Here is a 15,231-nt window from a genome sequence, read left to right on the forward strand (position 1 = left end):
ACAAATAAAGTTCAAGTAATGCAAAAAATATTTATTATAAAATAAAAGTTTTATAACAAAAAAATGTTCGTAATCTTTAAGCTTATATAAATTATTTTTATACCAATAACAAATATTTCTCTTCAAATTTTCATAGCAAACACAAATGCACGTATAGTAAAAGATAATGAAGATTAGTTTCTCTCCCATTCACAACTGTTCAAGTTTGAGAATAGGCATGGTCTTTTCAATGTACACATTGTATGTTCGAATAGCTTAAACGTTTAAACAGTATTTCACGAATTCTTTCTTTTATCATGTGGGCTGATACTATTTTAATCGTATTTATTAGTATTTGTACAGCTTTATTAGGAGAAGGTAATGCTATTTTTTTAAGGTATTGTTTTAAGTTTAAGGTTATATTTATTTCTATATTATACATCCTCGGTTAATTTTGATATTATTGGTAGGTTTAACATGGTTGATGGTTTATAGAACAGAAAAATACCAAAAATTAAAAGCTGAAGTAGAAAAACAAAGTAAAAAACGTAAGTTTTTAATCATGATTATATATGAAGGAACATTGATTATTTAAACATGCATGAAGGAAACTGGTCATAATTTTAATAAATTAAATCTTTATCTTTAAATTAAATTCATTTTAGTGGAAAAAAGAAAAGAAGCACATGGAGATTCATTAGATAAACAACAAAAAAAAAAGATTGAACGGGAAGAAGAAAGATTAAAAAACAATAACAGGGATTTGTCTCTTGTAAAAATGAAATCAATGTTTGCAATTGGATTTGCATTCACAGCTCTCCTAAGTATGTTTAACAGCATTTTTGATGGCAGAGTTGTGGCAAGGTTGCCTTTTGTACCCATTAGTTGGATACAAGGTTTATCACATAGAAACCTTCCAGGAGATGACTATACGGAATGTTCATTTATTTTTTTATATATACTGTGCACCATGAGCATTAGACAGGTAAATTCATACATTTCATGTTTGATATGATTTTGTTATTATTAACTTTATTTACAAGAAGTACTGTTGGTTGCAGAATATTCAAAAAATGCTTGGATTTGCACCCTCTAGAACTGCAAGTAAACAGAGTGGAAGTATTTTTGGTCCACCACCTCAACAATTTAAATGAACTTAAATCAATATTATATTGTAAATTCAATATTTTATGATTCATTGTGTAATTATTATTTAAATTTTGATACCATACTTGGTAAATATTTAAATGTTTATGAATGACCAATATATGATAAATATAAACCTAATGTATATGTTATATTTGTTAAGTATATTTAATTACATATATAATGAATATATATTCAATACTGATGCTTCTTTTTTAATTAAACTTTATATGATACATTATATCAATGAACATTATAAAATTATTAACGTTTCAAACAAAATTAACGAAATAGACAATTATAAACACAAAAACGATGTTTTGATGTTACAGTAAAAAGGTAAATTAGAAATATTTAAAAATAAATGGAGAAAAAATGTTATAAAGGAAGTCTTTCAATTTAATAATGCAGCATATTTTAGAAAATAGGTATGACTCATGTATTCCATCAAGCAGCTCTTATACAACAATGTTATATACAAACATAATGATCAATCATATACAAAAAAATAACCACTACCTTTAATTCATAAAAAATATTTAATACAACAATAGTATATCAGTGATCTATTTCATGGAGCACATGACCAAATTTATAAGTGAAAATGTACTCTATGAATATTAGATCTCTTTGAATTTAACTACTTTAAATCATACATACACATTTTTACTAAAAATTGTTGCTTTTTAATATTATTACATACCATTTAAGCCTAAAACAGTCTCTTGTTATTAGAACTAGCAACACTTTATACAAAATGATACAATTATGATATTTACAATCAATCTACATATACGATTAAATGTAAGATATCTTCATTTAATAAAAAGTTATTTAAACCGTTATTTGAACTTTTGGTGTTATAATGTTCCATGGTATATTACGTTTAATTCGTTTTAACAGCAGTTTAATTACATATATTCATTAGTAGAAAGCGATTAAACATCCAACTGGTAATCGTGAAAGACAAATGCTTCTCAAATTGGAATCTGCACTTCCTGCTTACTAGCGTCATACTTTGAAATCACTATTTGTCATGCCAATAAGATTAAAACTTGCAAAATCCCATTTCTTTGATTATACCAATCATTCTTTCGGCAGTGGCTATCTGTAAACCGTGAACGTAAAGGGAAGACATAATCGAGAGTTCATTTTACATAACGTGTCCCAATTTTCATTATATTCTGAAAATACACCAATAAAAATAGTTCTGACATATTTTCAGAGTTTTTTAAAAACTCCTATTCGAAATCATAATAAAAATTGATGTATAGGAACCTCTTGCTGTCCAGCAGCTGATGAACCTATTGTTCTCTTTTTTATTGTCATTTTAAATTTAAAATGACAGTTTCCATACTTGAAATTCTGCGGGAATAATTTACGAAAAATAAATTTATCACGTATTCTTTCTATAATATTTATCTTTAGCATAATGTGATGCAAATAAATTGAAAATTACCAAATATCATTTAAATCTTGTGAAAATATAACTGTATAAATATTATGTGCTTAATTCTTTGTATCGTTAATAAAAAATTGCACATTATTATTCATCCTTGTAGCTAATGTGAGCCGGTATCTAGCACGATTTAAAAATTTCAGGATCGTTCAGTTCCATTGATTCATTTCAAATAGAATGAACATTTATATCGTGCTACTGCAGAAATTTCAAATAAATAATTATGTTAATTTCTTTCAAAATGGTGGACAGTTCACTCCGGGATGTAGATATTGGCATTTGTCACCGACACGACAATAACCGTTTTTTGAAAATTGTCTGCATACGGGTGGTTGTTTCCCGTTTCCCCTCCATCCACCACCACCGCCCCTCCAACCGCCTCTTCCTGGCGGCCCCCCACCACCTCTATACCAGCCAGGTCCAGGAACGCCTCTACCTCTACCATGTATTGGACCGGCGCCTCTAGGACCTTGAAAGTTAGGTCCAGGGCCGTATAAAGGGCCAGGAGGGCCTTGGAAGTTGTTTGGATTCATATTATTGAATCCCATATCTTCTGGACCCATCATACCATAACCTTCTTGTTGTTGATTATACATAGGTGGTGGCCCCATCATTCCAGGTGGTACCATTGGACCACCTTCCATACCTGGTGGAAATGCATTTGGCATATTTCCCATTGGATTCATTCCCATTCCATCAGGTACAACAACTTTTCCATCTCCAGTTCTCCAGCCACCTCCTCCTCCAGCAGTCAATGGACCTCCTATTTCCGGACCCATTGGACCCATATGAGAAGGTCCCATCATTTGTTGAGACATTTGTGGCATTGGACCCATTGAAGTTTGAGGACCCATAGGTGCCATTACTGGCTGTTGATTATGTGGAAATGTAGGATAATGGAAATTTGAAACTGCCGGTGTTTGTGGTTGCAACTGAGGTTTTGGTTCTGGCCAAGGCAGGGACGTGAAATCTTTCTCGCTTTCCTTATTTCCCGTAAGATCATCCAAAGGAATGATTTTAGGCTCACTATATACATGATGCCGTTCCTCATCGGGTTCTGCCGCAGAGTCTGGAATCCTAAAATTAATATATATATACATAAAATAAAATGTTTTTCTAGCAATTGAATTATAAAAAAATATTTTTTAAACAAATATATTTTGTAGAACTCGTATCAGTGAGTACAGTTTATATGTTAAACTGTTCAATGGTTCGATGTCCCTATGCTTTTAATATAGCATGCGTATCATTTTTGCACGAATATGTAAATTATTAATAATCGTGTATTTTAACATGCAGTACTAAATTCTATTTTAATAAATGAAACTCTATTTTGATAAATAAACTTTATTATAATAAGAAAACAATCGATTAAAATATACACATACATGCTTCGGTTGAAGTATAGTGCTTGTAAAATTCCTTTCTCTCTGGCATATTGAATATCTTTTTCTCTACTGTCTTTCCCAGGCTCTACTAAAGGTGGCGGTAAATCAATTGGAATCAAGGGCTTCCATCTTGTTCTTTCTTCCATTAAGTCTTCATTACCTGCAAGATTAGTTTATATCAATCATTTATTAAATTGTTAAAATAGTTCTTTGATGTTTAAAATAATAAGGATATTATTGTTAGCAACAAAAAGTTATATTTTTGCTACTTACTCAATTTTCTGGCCATTTGGAATGCTTCTCTTTCATTTTGTTTTTCCATTTGTTTCATATCGGTAAACGTTTTTGTAACGTTTACCCTTTCTGTTTCATCCAACTCGAAATAACGCACCGATTCTAGATCTGTTTTCCATTTTAATGTTTTCTTCGGTCCTTTGCGTTTTTGAAGCAATAAAACGCTTCTCAGACCATCAACGTATCGTATTTCTGGATAAGAACCGATATTTTCCTTTTTCATCGATTCAGATAGGGAAGATGTGTCTTCCGGGGAATCGGATGTCTTCTCTTCTACGTCATCGTCCGGTGTTGGTGCTAAAAAGCAACAGAATATTTTCCAATGTTCTTTTTTTTAAGTAATATATTTATATATAATTATAAACAGATATCGGTAAATAAGAGTAAAGTACTTACTGCTACTTCTAGCGTCATCATCAACATCCGATTTGAATATTCTGTTTTCTTTCTGATCGTCCAGAATTTCTTCTTTATCTTTCTTCACATCTTCATCTGAATTCTCCCTCTCCTTTTGCTCTTTATCTTCATCTGTTTCTAACGTATCTTGATAAAACTATAAAATAAATATTTTTATGTGTAATAAATGTATAAATAAACAAAGAATGTATTAATTTCTATCGGCGATGAAATTTCGTAATTATGTATACCTTAAAGTTAGGCTTGACAACTACGGGTGATTTTTCATCGGCACTTGGTGGTGAGGTCGGTGGAGGTGTAACATCACGATTATCATTACTGGCAGTTTCTTGTTTCTTGGCTTCTGTGGGACCGTCCTTCGTGATAGATGTTCTTCGCTTTCTCTTCCTTGGTTCTTTACTCTTCGTCGACGCCGTTAAAGCATCCATAAACATATCGCTTTCTTGTAAAACCATTGCTATAAATAAGAAAAATAACAAATATTTATAGATAAAATAAAATGCAAGAATATGAATCAAAACATATTACTTTGAATTGGGAGAAAGATTTAACACTGTCTTAATAATTACATGCAATAAAACATTTGCGTTAAATGACTGATTTACAAAAATCATAACTCCGAATTAGACTAAAAATTATAATAAAATATTTTGTTAAGTAATCCTAGGAACTACGCCGCGGAAAGAAAAAATTTATAATGTTGCTCCTCACCAGCTCGAATTAATGATAATGATCTTATAGAGATTAAAAATATTTCCATGATAAAATCCTATAGAGCAAACATTAGATTTATTCGATTGTACAAAATTTTATCACATATAGTCAGCATCAACCTGCAAAGAAAAAGAATGTATATCGCACGAAGACAGAAATTAAACTTATTCCTTGGTAGAGCTGAAACCAGATAACGTTCTAACAAATATTGAGTGAAGAAGGAATGAGAAAGACATCCGTAATGAATCTGCAACAAAAATACAATTATTGCCTTTTAATAATACGAAATATTTTATTTTAAAAACATGTTAGAAGCCATTGCGATTTATTAGTAAAGAGTATTTTTTATAAAAATGTTATATGTACAATGGGACAATTTCGCATTTAATGTTGGGAAAAGAAATAAAATTTTATTATGCATTTATAAATATAACTATAAAAAGCATTTACATCATTACATGTTTTCTAAGACAGATGGATCAATAAATTTATCAATCGATCATGATCAATTAGATTTGATCCACTGGATTATTTTATTTATTCGAAATTTCAAATGAAATTTAAAACTGAGACTAAATGCGTGCATATTAGGACCAATATCGAGTATTTCAACGTTGTAAAAGTGCAAGGAATTAGAAAAGTAAACGTTAATTTAGGTGAAGCCTTTTACATAATATAGATATAAGATTATATTTTTTGCTATTAAGATATAAAACCTTTTTCTTTACGATTAATTAAGTACTAATTCAAAATCTTTTAAATGAACAAGATATTTTATTTAAATTAAAATTTTTTCATTTTTACGTTATAATAGATGCGTTTTATTTAGTATCTTTTGATAATGTTATATGGAAGATAATATATTAATTATTGTGTCAAATACAGCTTGTTCATAAATGCATTTCAATAACGCACAAAAAACGAAGACTTTGTACATCCGTTTGGCATTTAATACAATATGTCTTGAATTTTGTAAAAATTGATAATTATTCATTAGATGATACCTAACTGCTGTAAAAAAATACGAATTTTATTCAAAAATTGCTTGCTATCAGACTGTGTTCATATATAGTAAATTAATGTCGAATTCAATAAATATACAATAACAACAAAAGTCGTTATAGATGTAGGAAGAAAATATAAGATATATCAAATCGATAATAAGTCGCATTGATAAACATATCAATATTTTTAGAATGTATTCGATAAAAGTGATAATAGTAAACTGGGGAATAATATGCGGGTTTTAATTATACGGCTCCAATTTTATTTCCATAAACCTTTGATTTATCCTCAAGAGTCGTTTACTTCGTTTTAAAATGTTTCAAATCGTAATAGTACTCTTAACGTATTATCTTATACGTAACAATCAAGACGCATTTTTTTGTTAACATTTCGTTTCATTTGTAAAAAAGATCTTTACGATCGAATAGTACACATTAATATATTGACTAAAATTATTATTAAACTTTTGCGCAATGTATCAACAGCGATGGTTTTCTATTCCTTGTGCAAATGTCTAAATAGATTAAAGTCTATTATTATTAATTATATAATTTTCATCTTCTTTACATAAGGGACTCCTACATATTTTGTTTCATATAAAAGTGAATATATAATCATTAACGATATGCAATCACAGATAAAATATTTATAACAGTATAATTGTAATTACAAATAACAACTTAAACTTGAGCAAACTATAAACAAAAGATAATTAAACATTAAAATTAGTGTAACTATTTTCTTTGTATCTTATGTTTCATGAAAGGCATAAAAATTATTATAAATAAAAAAACAACTTTTTTCTTTAAGGTAATATCTTGTATATCATAAATTGTAAGAATGTGCATATCTCTTTTAGAACGAACAAAAACAATTATTCTCGAAGTAAAAGAGCGTTTCTGATAGGCAGAAGATGAACTAATTTGATAATATTAGTTTAAATAATGTATAACTACTGTAAATTTTATTTTTCCATTCCATCGCTTTTTCAAATTCAAATATAAGTGAGGTAAATACCACATGACAAACATTGTCCACGAATGGCGCGGACCTAAATACGTTGAATGGTTAATATACTATGTGAGCGTAATGCAACTACTACGAGAGACAGAATCTGACCCCATACACGAGTGTCGACATAAAGACTATCGCAAAAACATCAGCCTCGGTATTCCGCCGAGCACACCACGAAGTGCGCTGTTGCGCAACTCCGTCGTTAACTCCCACCTATCCTCCTTTACGCGTCTTATTCAAATGATTTCCAAATGCTATCTTTTCCATGGTATTTAGTCATCTAAATTATTGAATTTTTTAATGCATCAATATCATATACAACTTTTGCTTTTTTCTTTCAAATGAATGACTAGATAAGGAATTAATTGTGCTCTGTTTTATTTTAAACTTTTAAGAAGAAAAACTTTTATGATCGAGTAAAGATATTCTTGCAAACTAAAGCGAATTATTCTTATTTAGGAAAGTTCAGGTATACAAAGATACACCATCTCGAAATTACTTTTTAACTCAATAAAACCTATATTATTTAAAAGAATATAGTAAGCTCGAGAGAATAACACTTTAAGAAAATAACAATTTCCTTCAATTAATGACGAGCACAACATGATCATTCTCGTTTTTCCTGTCTTCTTCTTTATATTTTTTTCTCGTTCCAGTAATGTTTTTTCACTCGATTGTTAATCCGCGACTACTGGCAAGGAAGAAGACTTCTTCGCCATGTCGACGTTGTCATTGCAACTAGACGATTATCTGTCGTAAGAAGAGGCCCGCTGATCCTAAGGGGCGGCTTGCTCGAAGACGTCGAGTCGATATGCAGCGTCGTATTTCATGCATTTTCGAAAGTGCTTTCGTTCCACGAAATTCTGCATTCTTTTTTTTTTGACAAACTTTCTTCAAACGTCGTGCCATATTTTTCTCGCTTTTCCATCTACTCGTTCATACATACTATTACTCTCGCTCCCTCTCTCACTTTCGTTCACGCGTTCTTTTTCTCTTTCTCTCGCGCTCTTTTTTATTCTTTCTCACTTTCATAAGGATATCTTGGGACTATGCGCCCGCAAATTTCAATTCTCTCTGATGAACGCACGAACGTATTCGAATCATTCTGCAAATCCACTGTGAACTAAACAATGATACAAAATTGAAAAATAACATATCGCTTACAAGAATTTGTTCCCTTGTGCAGTGACACTCAAAATGGTGTTATCATGTTAAGTATTATATAATAATTTTAATATAACTATTCAAGCAATACAAATATGTGCAAGAGGAATTACTAAATAAAAATGTGATTTCGCTACGAATAAGCGTTAAATGTTATAATTTCGTAAGAATGAACTCACAATTGATCAAAAATTAGCAACGACTAATTTTTTAAGCGTTATATCTTTATCATTATTATTGTCTAGAAATTCAGTATATAATACCATTTTGAGAGTCCTGATTTTACTTGCACTTTAGATATGTGCGATTAGTCACCGAGAGGATGGAAATCTGGATGGGCTCACGGTATGAGTGTTTGCTTTATCAAGCATTCAGTGAGCAAGATGTATAGCAGAAACCCAAGAGTTAAATATTTCCAGATTTCTGATCAATTTATTTAAATGCTTAATAGGGTGTACATGTACAAGGGAAGAAGTATGGACAGACAAGAGTTGGTTTGTTTCCTTACCTAGGTAGATTAGTAATATCCATAGTGACTTCTATCGGTGTATCGTTCGTCGGAGAACGGTAAAACACACACCCGGGAAATTATATCGATATAAAACACACCTTTTTTCTTTTATCCGAATAAATTTTAGAAGAAACTGCACGATTACTTTCGATGTGTTGGTTATCAAAAAATATTTGACTCTATTTTTTACTAAATTGCACTAGTTATCAAACATTTCAACCGTACGATTTAATTAATACTTTATCGAAGATTACCTGCTGAATCTTCTTAATATAGGAAATAAATCGATGCTGAAAGAGCCGATCCTAATGTTCTTCATTCTTCTAATGTGACGTTAATTATAGAGGCAAGCACGAGAAATCCGCTCGATCCACTTCCACGTGGGTCAATCAATACAGGTTTTCTTTTACCTTCTATAATATTCTAATAACTTTTAGGAAAATAGCGTAGGGTTCTAATAAATACTATAAACTAAAATATAATATGCCTGAAAGAAACTGCAAATTAATGAGATAGACAAGAAATCTATGCAGATTTTGTCCAATTCAGTAAAACGTTAACGTTCGCGCAATACGTAAAGTATAGAAGTATATAATTTGCTCGTGTTTCTCCTGGACCCAACCACCTGCAAACTCAATATTAAGAAGTTAGTAATAGCACATACAATAGAAAAAACTAGTGTTCAAAGACCAGTTAAAGTTAATAAAGTTAGTAGTTTTCTTTTCCTAATTTGCAATGCTCTTTATATCAAAAAATTCATCATAGAATTAATACTACAATCTTCAACTGAGATCATTTTATTATATTTGATATTATTTTTTATATCATTTTATATTTTAAAAATTAGAGAAATTAAAGAACAAAAATAATATATAACAAAGCAAATTGAACCAATTTATCACATATAACACATATAATCCTAGACTGAAACTTAATATAATATCAAATATAATTTCATCTCAATTCTAGATTATTTTTATTAAAATACATTTGATAACTGTTAAAATTCATTAAAGAAAAGAGATATATTTATGTTTATTATATATTTAACATATAATATCTTCAATTTCTTTTTTCTAGTCTTTGAACATTAGAATTTCATAAAAATTTAAGACAGTGTGTACCTTTCTCCCTAAAGAATCAAAATTATATTTGTTGAAAAAAAAAATATATATATACATATTTGTGTGCAAAAAGAAATTTTTAAATATAATATTTGAGACACTGTGTAATACTTACGTTTTGGTTTAGGTGGTATTAATTTGATGCCTCCCTTCTTTTCTTCACTTGGGGGTGTAGTTGGTGAATCCAATGATAATTTTGCTCGTTTATCTGTTGATGGAATAGCTTCTCTAAGTGGGGATGGCCTTTTCAAGGCAGGTAATTTCTGTGGTATGACCTTTTTGTCAATGACGGGTGGTTTCTTTGCTGATCTTGGTGGTGGTGGTTTTACTTCTTCTTCCAAACCTGTTGATCTGAATTTAGAGTTAAATGTTTTCACAGTCTTCGGCCGTGTTGTGGAATCTTGAGAATTTTTTCTACTTTCAATGGAAATAGAAATATTCTTCTTCTCTGGCATTACGACAGCTTTCTTTGAATCAGTCTTATTTTCTTTAGAACTATCTCGAGAGTCTGTTGATGACTTCCTTACAACTACATCCCCAGATTTTTCTTCTTCCAACTTCTTTTTGGGTATTTTTCCAAATTTTGAACTCAGTGCCTGCCCTTGAACCTTTTCTAATGTTGCTTTGTCCTTTTCTGCCTGATCCTTTTTCTGTTTCTCCTTTTCTCGCTCTTTATCAGATTTACCCTTACTAGAACTATGTTTACTGGATGAATTGGATGAGTGATGTTTTTCCTTGTCCTTGGAAGACTTATCCTTGGAACTAGAACTTTTTGAACTACTACTACTAGAACTAGAGCGATGACTACTAGATTTGTAAGATATGGAACTAGAACGATGTGAACTGGAACTTGAGGTATGTTTAGAAGAACTTTTGGAGGATGAAGATGAGCTATGGTGATTCTTCTTATCTGAACTACTAGACTTTTTCTCATCTTTCTTAGAAGAGTCCCGATTTTCTTTATTACTAGATTTACTACTTTCACTATTACTATTGTCTTTAAGGTCTTTAATGTCTTTGCTTTCTTTACTTTTAACATCCACATCAGGGCTATCTGTGGAATCTACTACAGTTTGTTTCACTTCACTTGAAACTTGGTCTAATTTTTCAGATTGTGCAATGTCCTTTTCACAATCTTGACCACTGACTACACCACCACTAAGTTCTGCAGATACTACTTCCTCGGGAGTTTGTTTCACAGGAAGAGCATCTTCCACAACATCTCCATTAACCTCTACATTTGTACTATTTGTATTTAAAACACTATTAATATTTGTAGCATCTGTCTCCACTTTTGTAAGGATCTGTTTGCCTTCACGAATTGTAATTTTATACACAGGAACTGGAGATTGTGAAGATGCAGATACCACAACAAAAGCTGGCTTTTTTGATTGCTGGGTTGACAATTGTTGTTGTATTTGCATTTGCTGCGGTTTACTAACAACTTGCAATTGTAATGGTTGCACAGTTGTCCTCTCCTGGACCTGTTGCTGGTCTTGTGATTGTTGTTGCTGCTGCTGCTGTTGTTGTTGCTGGTGAATGTGGGATACTGCAATAGTTGATGTGGAATTTGGAATAAATTGCAAATCTTGCACTTGAACTGTTGCATTTTCCGTACCATCAGAGACTTGTTGGATACCACAATGAATGGAATACTGTTGTGTTGATTGAGGTACCAAAGTTTGCCCTAAAACTCCAGTAGTTTGTGCTGGAATAGTCATGATTTGTGCTGGCACAGAATTTGGTGCAGCTTCCCCTTTCACTATTTTTAACCACTGCTCAACCAATCGACTAGCTAATACTCTAACACCTTGATGACTACCTTCTTTTGATAGACCTTTTATTAATTTAGGACAATTGTTGCTTTTCAATCTTTCTATATCTACTGGGCATAACAACAAAAGTTCTAAGAGTTCTTGAATTAAAGCCCAATTTTTTGCAAGAATCCCATCTGTAAGCCACATATGAATGAGATTCCATCCTCCAGCCCCCATAAATCTAAATAAAGAAGAAAATAATAAATTGATCAAATTACTAACTATTCTGTTATAAATTCATTATGCTTTAAAACTATGTTAAAGAGATATCTTATGGGACTCACATCAGTGAGTACAGTTCATTAATAAAACTGTCCAATGGTTTTGAGTTCCTAATTTTTTTTACTGTAGCATACATTTTATATTTTACACGATTATACAAATTATAAGTATTCGTGCACGTCAGTATGCAATTTGCATAATTTTGCTTTACATATAAATAATTTATTACTTATTTTACAAAAAATACTTTATATATGATTTAATGAAAGAAGTGTACTTACTGGCTAAGTAAATCAGTATTTGTAGTTTTTAATATTTGTATGTAAATGCATTTTGAAACAAGTTTCTTTGAGAATTTTGTCATTAAATTAGCCAACCGGTGAACTTCTTCTTTACTTTTAATACCTCCAGTTGGCCCCAATAAGACACTAAGACATTTCAATAAAGATAGAGGATCTATACGTGGCTGAAAAAGCATATGCAAAATATTACAAATTTTTACTTTTTGTGAGGTTATGTATAATAATATAGAAAAATTGAATCTTGATCAATCAAATTGAAATTAGCCCATCTTTGATTGACTTAACAAAATGTAATAGTCTATTATATCAAGAAAAGAAAATTGTAATTAACTGGTATTTATATAATTGTATGTTCAAGTATTATTAGTGTTTCTTCAAATTTAACCTTTACTGAAAAAATATTTTTAAAGACATATATCACATTGCATATGAATAATTGCCTTCACTATAATAATAATAAATTGTACGTTACAAAAAATGTAACTAGAATAATAAATAGAATAAGAATTTAAATATCAAATAAGATAACATCACATAGAGTCGTCGCGCACAAGAGAAAAACGCGAAGATCATTTACTTTGCCCATTCTGCTACTCAATATATAAGTATTACTAATACGTATTAAATTAGTTTTAAAAAACTCTCATTAAACTACATGAGCGTTCGTATTGTACGATCATTAAAAGTTAGCGAAGCCAAAAATAGGATATGAGGTCAAACGAGCGAAGGTTATTGATCTTACCGCTTTCCCCTACCATTACATCTTGTCGTAATTTGTCGTATATGGCGCCCTCTTTCAAAAAATTTACGAAGAAAAGGGAAAGTAACTGGATTTCAATAAATAATTTGACTTACCATTTTGATGATATTCTTGATGATTTAACGCATATTGAAGTACAAACATAGGATCATGACGTAAATCTGTAATGAAACACAAAGATATTCGGTTTTTTTCATGGATACAAGTAATGTACTTTTTCAAGGATAAGCATACACGTACACCGCCATATTGTTGAATCTTTTTCACGCACGTAAAATACAGCTAACAGATTTTTCTATCTACGAATACGAAATTATTTTGTCAAAGATTATTACCTATGTCTAAATATATCTCCACCAATAATTATTCGCAAAATGTAATATTTCTAATTTGCTTTTCTACCCTCTCATTGTCTTTTCATTTCTATAGGAATCATCTATATCACGAAATCGCAAATACCAATTAAAAGGATTTTTATATCAAATCTTTTCTATTTCAATTATGGTTTCAATATTTATATTCATTTCCTAATAAGAGGTAACTTGAAATACAGAAATTAAGCAACAGAAGCTACAAATAGGAGAACTATTAATCTAAGATATAAGCTTCTTAGTCAACGGCGATCACTCGATGGTCAACTGGCGAGTCTTCTTCTGCGCAATACCTTCGCGCATGTCCCACCCAAGATGGTTACACAACCAACCAATCACGCACGCGTTTTGAATTTTCTTTCTCGTCGACCAATATCCGAAGCAACCCCACCCCTTTCACTTGACATCACCGAGCAACTGCTATTTATAGCACACCATGATTGTCCATTTGTGCTACATTAAAAATTTACCAAAATTGTTTCTTTTTTAGGATTATGCAATCACTAACACTTTTAATAATACTTTAAATAATATCAAATTATCACTTGTTCATGTTCAAAATATAGTCGATAGCTTGCATGCAATTTCTATTGTAAAAACCAGGCAATCCCAAGAAAACCTCAACTTGTATCACTAATACATTATTTCTTTTCACCTTATTTTAGCCTTAAATATCTTCGTATTAATCTCTTCTATCTTTTATTATACCCTCTATGAAATATATGTAAAATTATATAGGAGTAATTTGATAAATGAATAATAGTAACTAATGAACAGACAATCGTTCTCGATCAGAAATTGTAGAAAAAATATGTATACTTCGGCTTTTTTGAACGACAGAAAAGCCACTCACATTTGATAAATAATTAAATCCTTTTTATGGAAAATATATGTTCACAGGTGTGTATATGAAATTTAACATTTCCTATACACAAAAACGATGTGGCCCTACGCTCTGATGAAAATAGGCTACGCATCGGCAAATGTTACAAGATTGTCCAAAATCTGTAGATATCTTCTTGTTGATCTGCCATCTGCAATCAAACATTGTTTAAACTTTATTTTTATTACCTTAATGTCGGTTTTCTTGTAAAATCTTGTTGAACGATTCCAAAAATCTACTCTTAACTGGAGTAAAATTATTCTCACCTAACTACGTAGAAGCTGCCGTTACTCCCAAACCGGAAATGCTGTATTTTTTGTAAGCGAGTCAAGTATAAGCCTATTTCATTTACCAAAATTTATTGATTACTCACATTTAAATATTAAATATACAAAATATATAATTTAATTAAAGTTAGAATATAAATTAAATATACAGGTCTCATAAAGCATTCAATGCATTTTTATATTATATATATATATATAAGATTCTAACTTGACTAATTCAAAAATTGGTCAAATTAGTATCTTCTATAAACAAATTTTGATAATAAATAAGAAATACTACACATATATATTATATATCTCTTTCGAAATAACAAAATTATTTTTACTTTTATATTAAATTTATATAATTTAATCTTTTGAAATATTTTGTCACT

The 15,231-nt window shown here is 30.5% G+C and overlaps 2 protein-coding genes across 7 annotated transcripts; one reads left to right on the forward strand and one right to left on the reverse strand.

Annotated features, from left to right (window-relative positions):
• The first annotated feature begins 163 nt into the window (after positions 1 to 163).
• LOC100741186 (calcium load-activated calcium channel) lies at positions 164 to 1,788 on the forward strand. 2 transcript variants are annotated; one of them, XM_003489035.4, is made up of 4 exons: positions 164 to 357; positions 450 to 527; positions 645 to 964; positions 1,041 to 1,788. In XM_003489035.4, exons 1-4 carry the CDS (start codon positions 297 to 299, stop codon positions 1,131 to 1,133), a joined length of 552 nt encoding a protein of 183 aa, XP_003489083.1. In that variant the 5' UTR covers positions 164 to 296; the 3' UTR covers positions 1,134 to 1,788. The 2 variants fall into 2 exon arrangements, with proteins under 2 accessions (XP_003489083.1, XP_012240458.1); XM_012385035.3 differs by having other exon boundaries at positions 174 to 376; positions 1,041 to 1,328.
• LOC100741303 (J domain-containing protein DDB_G0295729) lies at positions 1,546 to 14,943 on the reverse strand. Of its 5 annotated transcripts, none has more exons than XM_012385032.3 (10): positions 14,837 to 14,943; positions 14,541 to 14,721; positions 13,412 to 13,477; positions 12,536 to 12,720; positions 10,331 to 12,213; positions 4,914 to 5,140; positions 4,663 to 4,819; positions 4,246 to 4,563; positions 3,973 to 4,132; positions 1,546 to 3,661 (listed from the first exon to the last, which is right to left on the reverse strand). In XM_012385032.3, the coding sequence occupies exons 3-10, from the start codon at positions 13,412 to 13,414 to the stop codon at positions 2,821 to 2,823; spliced, it is 3,774 nt and encodes a 1,257-aa protein (XP_012240455.1). In that variant the 5' UTR covers positions 13,415 to 13,477; positions 14,541 to 14,721; positions 14,837 to 14,943; the 3' UTR covers positions 1,546 to 2,820. The 5 variants fall into 5 exon arrangements, with proteins under 5 accessions (XP_012240455.1, XP_012240456.1, XP_012240457.1 ...); XM_012385033.3 differs by having other exon boundaries at positions 13,652 to 14,721; XM_012385034.3 differs by having other exon boundaries at positions 13,557 to 14,721.
• Between the last annotated feature and the right edge of the window lie 288 nt (positions 14,944 to 15,231).

Source organism: Bombus impatiens, unplaced genomic scaffold (assembly GCF_000188095.3).
Source record: "Bombus impatiens unplaced genomic scaffold, BIMP_2.2 scf_0317, whole genome shotgun sequence".
NCBI lineage: Eukaryota > Metazoa > Arthropoda > Insecta > Hymenoptera > Apidae > Bombus > Bombus impatiens.